At 43.4% G+C, this 7,500-nt stretch overlaps 1 protein-coding gene and 1 non-coding gene across 2 annotated transcripts in view; both read left to right on the top strand.

The window, feature by feature from the left end:
- The window catches only part of LOC133015749 (protein sidekick-1-like), a 157,854-nt gene that overhangs the window by 112,163 nt on the left and 38,191 nt on the right, over positions 1 to 7,500 (top strand). The window contains exons 26-27 of the mRNA XM_061083021.1: positions 2,826 to 3,066; positions 3,291 to 3,406. Of these exons, the coding sequence (XP_060939004.1) occupies positions 2,826 to 3,066; positions 3,291 to 3,406 (357 nt within the window). The remainder of the gene's footprint in view (positions 1 to 2,825; positions 3,067 to 3,290; positions 3,407 to 7,500) is intronic.
- On the top strand, positions 6,657 to 6,738 carry trnal-aag (transfer RNA leucine (anticodon AAG)). Its single transcript has one exon. It is a non-coding gene; the product is annotated as a tRNA-Leu (tRNA).

The following is a 7,500-nucleotide window of genomic DNA, read 5'->3' on the forward strand; positions in this document are numbered from 1 at the left end:
TGTAAAACCTTGCTCCTCGCCCACTTACACTTCTTCAAACACTGCTAATTTGACTGAAGGGGATTTTCTTTTGTGTTCCTTCGCTCTGCATCTGTGTGTGTGTGTGTCTGTGTGTCTGTGTGTGTGTGTGTGTGCGTGTATGTGTGTGTGTGTGTGTGTGTGCTCTCCAGCAGCAGGACCGAACAGCTCGAGTGGATGACAGCCTATAATCAGTGTCTCTCCTGGTTATCAGTGCTAAAACTAATCTGTCACATTCCCCCTTCACCCTGCGGACTGCTCGCAGCACAAACTGAAATATAATTTTCCCCTCACTGTCTTTTCTTTTTTGCTCTTGTTCCACCCCTCCTTCCCTTATCCCCCCTTCCCCTCTTCTATTATAACATAAATGGAGGGCAGAGTATTTTCCATTTAAGAGCTGGAATGAGAAAAAGAGCCTGTCAAATCAGACACAGACACTGAGGCGCTACCTATGCAGCATGCTAATGGGATTCCACCTGCATGTTAGCGCCCAGCTAGCTGCTCCGCTGTAGTGGAACCATCACAATGGTTTCAGCTAAGGCTATTATTCTAAGCTGCATATTAAGGGTAATAAAGCTAATGTGACATTCTGTATTATGGCTCCTAAATGCTAAGCCGGGCTAAATCTCCGGGGGGGGGGGTGTTTAAAATGACTGGATGTCTCTGGACCTTTATCTGCTGCTCGGCACCGAGCCACATGTCCACTGTTGGTTCAGATCTGATCCTGTGGGTTTACACACTGAGAGTGAAACTAAACTGTTGAAACGATGGTGAGGAGCTGAATCCAGGAGACTGGGGCTGTCATGCATAATGACACGGTGGGTCACAGGCTGATGATGAGGTGACAGGCGGGGGGGAGGGCGGAGGGGTGACAGGAAATGAGAGTGGAAGCACGTTAAAGAGGATGACAGCGGAGGAAGAGGACGGAGGAGAAGCTGGCGAGAGGAGGAGCAGGAGATAGGATGTCAGAGCAGGAGAAGGTTTTTTGGATGCACGTCAGATAAATAACAATATTCTGGGTCTTTTTTGATTCATTTGCAGAAGTCTGAAGTTGTTTGAGAAGTTATGATCTCATTTGACCACATGTCTATAATATCACAAGGTCCTCGCCTCAGTATGTACAGAACCTTGAGGTAATGTAAGCTGTGATTTGGTGTTATATACAGTTAGGTCCATAAATATTTGGACATTGACACAATTTTCATCATTTTGGCTCTGTACACCACCACAATGGATTTTGAATGAAACAATCAATATGTGCTTTAAGTGCAGACTTTCAGCTTTAATTTGAGGGTATTTACATCCAAATCAGGTGAACGGTGTAGGAATAAAACACATTTTATATGTGGCACCCCCTTTTTAAGGGACCAAAAGTAATTGGACGATTGGCTGCTCAGCTTTTCCATGGCCAGGTGTGTGCTATTCCCTCGTTATTTCATTGACAAGGAGCAGATAAAAGGTCTACAGTTCATTTCAAGTTTTGTATTTGTGTTTGGAATCTGTTGCTGTCAACTCTCACTATGAAGTCCAAGGAGCTGTCACTATCAGTGAAGCAAGCCATCATTAGGCTGAAAAATCAAAACAAACCTATCAGAGAGATAGCAAAAACATTAGGTGTGGCCAAATCAACTGTTTCTTTCTTAAAAAGAAAGAACTCACTGGTGAGCTAAGCAACACCAAAAGACCCGGAAGACCTCGGAAAACAACTGTGGTGGATGACAGATGAATTATTTCCCTGGTGAAGAAAAACCCCTTTCACAACAGTTGGCCACATCAAGAACACTCTCCAGGAGGTAGGCGTATCTGTGTCAAAGTCAACAATCAAGAGAAGACTTCACCAGAGTAAACACAGAGGGTTCACCACAAAATGTAAACCATTGGTGAGCCTCAAAAACAGGAAGACCAGATTAGAGTTTGCCAAAAAACATCTAAAAGAGCCTGTACAGTTCTGAAACAACATCCTATGGACAGATGAGACAAAGATCCACTTGTACCAGAATGAAGGGAAGAGAAGAGTATGGCGAAGGGAAGGAACTGCTCATGATCCAAAGCATACCACCTCATCAGTGAAGCATGGTGGAGGTAGTGTTATGGCGTGGGCATGTATGGCTGCCAATGGAACTGGTTCTCTTGTGTTTATTGATGATGTGACTGCTGACAAAAGCAGTAGGACGAACAGTGCAGATGGACAATGACCCAAAGCATACTGCGAAAGCAACCAAAGAGTTCTTTTAAGCAGAGAAGTGGAATGTTCTGCAATGGCCAAGTCATCACCTGAGCTGAATCCAATTGAGCATACATTTCACTTGCTAAAGACAAAACTGAAGGGGAAATGTTCCAAGAACAAGCAGGAACTGAAGACAGTTGCAGTAGAGGCCTGTCAGAGCATCGCCAGGGATGAAACCCAGCGTCTGGTGATGTCTATGGGTTCCAGACTTCAGGCTGTCATTGACTGCAAAGGATTTGCAACCAAGTATTTAAAGTGACAATTACATTTATGATTATGTTAGTTTGTCCAATTACTTTTGGTCCCTTAAAAAGGTGGGTGCCACATATAAAATGTGTTTTATTCCTACACCGTTCACCTGATTTGGATGTAAATACCCTCAAATTAAAGCTGAAAGTCTGCACTTAACACACGTCTTGATTGTTTCATTTCAAATCCATTGTGGTGGTGTACAGAGCCAAAATGATGAAGATTGTGTCAATGTCCAAATATTTATGGACCTAACTGTACAAGTAAAACAAGAGGATGCTCTTTGTTCTGATCTGCTCTTTGTTTCTCTCTCCTGCTCTTTGCTCTGTAGCCTCTTCCTGAGTCTGAGTTCAACAGCAGCCCGGAGACCGTGGGCTACCGGCTGCGAGTGTGGAGGACGGACGGGCAGGGGGGGGACAGAACGGACGATGCAGAGGGAGCAGGGGAAACTGCTGAGGCCACTATAGAGGGTCTGAAGCCCTGGACCCAGTACCAGGTCCAGGTCCAGGCCCACAACTCCATCGGACCCGGACCCTGGAGTAACACCATCGCTGCAAAGACGGCAGAATCCGGTACGAACGCTCACTCCTGTTTGAGTCCAATAGATCCGCCTCATATCTCTGCACACTCCCTCTGTTCCACTGAGGGAACGATTGATGGAGAGAGGGAGGAGAAGAGGGAGATGATTTAGATTAAATCAAAGCTTGGTTTAAAGAGCAAGTAGCAATGAGCTTTCTCTCTCTTTCTCTCTCTTTCTCTCTCTTTCTCTCTCTCTTTCTCTGTGTGTGTTCTCTAGTTCCGTCTGGAACTCCGATGAATGTTACTGCTGAGGCGCTGAGTTCCACCCAGATCCTGCTCAAGTGGTCGCCTCTCCCCCGGGATCAGAGGAACGGAGTCATACTTGGATATAAGGTGTTTAAAACTCTTCAACACACACACACAAACACACACTCACACACACACACACACACCGCCCCATTCCATCCTCACATTTCCACTCTCCTCCCTCAGTCCATTACCACTTCCCCCAACTCCATCACACACACACACACACACTCACACAGACGCACACTGACACGGACAAACAAATGTCTGATTTAGCACAAATATGATGTAACATCCTGTAACTGCTGCAGTTTTATGTTTCTTCCTTCATAAGCAACCGGGGGGGTAAAGGAGTAGGGGAGTGTGGGGGTGTGTGTGTGTGTGTGGGGGGGGTCATTCAGATGAGCCGAGGCTTTCATGTTTAAAACTCTTTCATAAAACAGCTTGTATCATGTCGCAGGAGAAACAATGGCTGGATTTACACGTGTGTCTGAATCAAAAAGAGAATAATCCATAAAGCTGCTGGTTCCTGAGGGCGTTTTGTTTTTAGAATCCTGGAACACGAGCAGAAAGTTGAGGCCGGAGCCGGCGGTTGTGTGTCGAACTCACGTGCACACACACACACACATATGAGCTGAATACACTTCTGCATCAGTAGTTAAGTCCGGACTCACACGAGCCAATTAAGCAGACACATGTTTCCACGTTTGCCGAATCACAGCTCGTCCTTTTTCTTTCATTTCCAAGTTGGAGGATTGAGTTTTGCTGAAACCGCCGCCGGTGATGAAATGACATTCCCTGATGTGCAGGCTTCTAAAAAAAGAAGAATAAAAACAGATGGATTAAATACATATAATAAAGGTGCACTCGTTTCTTGCCTGAGTGCACCACTTCCCAGCAGTCACACCCCTTCTCCTGCAGCCAGGGAGGTTCCACTTGCTTTCTGCCAGCGCCCACGCAGCCTCTCCAGGGATTTATCATAATGTTTGATTTTAAAATAAAGAGAAGACAAGTGCCCGTTATCTGTGATTGTGTAATATTGCTTTTCCCGTTCAGTGGCTCCAATGTAGCCCCCTTCAAAATCTTTAGAACGGGCGATTTAATAAAGAGAAACCTCATGCAAAATATGTTTCCCGAACATCAAAGTGCCATGGAGTAGGGTTCTTGATCGCCACTCAAACAAAAAACAGCAGAACAAAGCTTAAAAGAGGAGGGGGAGGGGCTTATCCTCAATTTGGTTGTCTTCTAGATCAGTGGTTTTCAACAGGGGGTCCGCAAATTTCGCTTTGATATTTCAACACATTTCCAGATTACTCTTGAATATCGTGAAAAATATATAAAATAAGAAAAATATGTCTAAAATAATATAAAGGTGCTGGTGATCATGAGGTTAAACTTGAGTAGGCCTCACATGTTTGTGTGATATTGTATGATTATCATTTGTGACATATACTGCATAACTTTGTCATCTTCCCTCTTCAGTTGTAGCCCCAGTTTGTGTTGATTGTTATTGATCACCGTTACTTTAACGTTCTCATGTCAGCTACATGAACGTTATATATTGATGTACATAAGGTTCTGAGATGCAGTAATTTTAAGTTTATAACTTAATTTTGTTTTCAATTCTTAAGCATTGAAAATCAACCGTTTTGGTTGTTTTTTCACAGATTTTTCTAGATTTGTTTGAGGTTTTTAAATAAAACCAACATGGAAAACCAAATGTTAAAACTTCCTTCTATCCACATGCACGCACACAAACACACACACACACACACGTAGGCACATCAGTGGGCCGTGGATTACTCTCTAGTCAGCATGGTGGTCCCTGGGACAAAACCAGTTAAAAAACCTTGTTCTAGATAAACTCATACACAGAGGAAAACAGGTTTTGGCCGTGTGATTAACAAACCAGCTGCAATCCTGTATTTTAAAAATGCAAAAATTCAGGTCATATGATGCACCAATCCCCAAAGCACATCACACCACCCCCCCCCCCCCCTTTGTGTGTCTCCTCCTGCCTCCCTGAGCCTCACAGCCCAGCAACATGCCAGCCATGCTAATAGAGGAGAAGTGTCTGCCAGCAGCGGCTCCTCAGCACCTTCCCTCCTCCGACATGTCGCTCTCCAGCCTCCTGCCACACAAACCATTTCTCTTCTCAGACACTTAAGAGTTGACATTTTTCCTTCAGAATAATTTAGAGAGGGGCAGCGAGTTCTTGAACATTAAAAAACAGAGAGAGAAAGAACGAACAGGAAACGAACAGTTCTTGACACGCGTTCAAATTGGATCCCCGGTGCCGGTGGAAGCACGGTGTGTGCTGATTTGTATTTTTAAATTCGTGGGCACTGGAGATTTTCTTTTAATGGATGTTTCAGTTGAAATGTGGAAATATTCTGTATGAAAAGACCAAAAAACGAAGTCTTCTCTTGCCAAATCTGATGTCAGCGACTCCTCTGTGCCCACCATCCTGTGAGCCACAGCGTCTCACTGTCTGACACGTTCCTTCACACTGTGGAACCCTGTGAGGCTGGTGTGTGTGACTCCAGCTCCAGCTGTATTGAATCACTTCCACACCTTCGACTGCTATAAATACATTTCAACAAATACACCTTTTATTAATGATTGAGAAGTTGTTGTTGTTTTACATCTACCACCTGTTTAACACCAGTTTAAAATCTATAATACCTGATTCTGGGTTTGAGAGTAGGAACACTGAAGCACCATCACCTTATAAAAATCGTTAAAGTAGAGAAATGGAGCGACGCTTCATCGAGTCATGTGACCTCTCTGCTCAGTCCTCCATCACTCGCACCCCCCCCAGTGTGATAGGTCTATTTGAGCTGCAAATATTTCCCATGTCTCCCTTTGCTCGTCAGTGCCTCCGCTGCCCTGGGTCAGTATTGCTTTGCCTGTTCGATTTAGTTTGATTTAATGATATTTGCTCCTCACTTCCCATTATCTCTACATAATCATGTCTCTGGGAGGGAGGAGGTCGCAGCCTAGAGGCCGAACTCTAACTTTGTTCTGCTAATAAACACTTCAAATGTGAGGGAACTGACTGAAATAGTATTTTACACATCCAGCAACATTCATTTGTACTCATGTACCTGCCTATCCTGGGAATACGAGTCCATTACTAGATCTCCTTTCAGCTCAGTTTTTGAAGACACCCACCTGTTTGATCCTATCTGTCTAAAAGCCACATTAAAAACTCCGGAGGTCAACCAAATACAGTAAAGTTACACGGATATGAATGTAAATAATGGACTGAAAAGTTGCAATACAGCTTTCTCCAACTTTGAGGAAGTAGTAAACGGTGGATGAGCTGATCATTGAAGGTAGCGTGGCCGAGCGGTCTAAGGCGCTGGATTAAGGCTCCAGTCTCTTTGGAGGCGTGGGTTCAAATCCCACCGCTGCCAGTATTTTGTGATGTTTATGAGACAACAGTATGTGATATATATAATATATATATATATATATATATATATTATATAATATATATATTATATATATATATATAATAATATATATATTATATAATATATATATATATATATATATATAATAATAATGTAGATTGTAATAAAACAATGGGACTTAAAAAAATGATAGAGTGGTTGTTCTCCAGCAAGAAGGTTGCCGGTTCAATCCCAACTCTTCCCCACCTGCATGCCAAAGTGTCCTTGGCAAGATATATATAGATGCTGGGTGTACTTATTGTTAGCCGCTTTGGACAAAAGCGTCAGCCAAATGAGATGCAATAACTCTCAAAACTTTGACCTCTCTGGTCTTCAACCGGCCAAAAACCACCCTGAACGTATCCTGACTGAATCGAAACAGTGGAATCATGAAGCAAAAACAAAGGGCTCAGAAATGAAACAAAGCTGAACACAACTGTAGAGATAATTGTGTGTGGGTTCATCCCAACAAGTGACCCCTCCCCCAGCGTCCAAGGAGCCATTGTTAGTGTTAGAGCAGCTTTAAAGATTTATGTCTCAGTTGGAAACAAACAGACTCAGGGACGAGTAAGAAACTCAAATTACTGAGAGTAACTCACTGCTGGTTCTGTTGGCAATAACAAAAGTATAGAATATCACAAATGTAATCCTTGTTTTATCTCTATCTGTGATTGTGTTTGTGGATTTGTGTGTAACTTGTGGCTGTGTGTGTGTCTGTGTCCA

Source organism: Limanda limanda, chromosome 2, assembly GCF_963576545.1.
Source record: "Limanda limanda chromosome 2, fLimLim1.1, whole genome shotgun sequence".
Lineage (NCBI taxonomy): Eukaryota > Metazoa > Chordata > Actinopteri > Pleuronectiformes > Pleuronectidae > Limanda > Limanda limanda.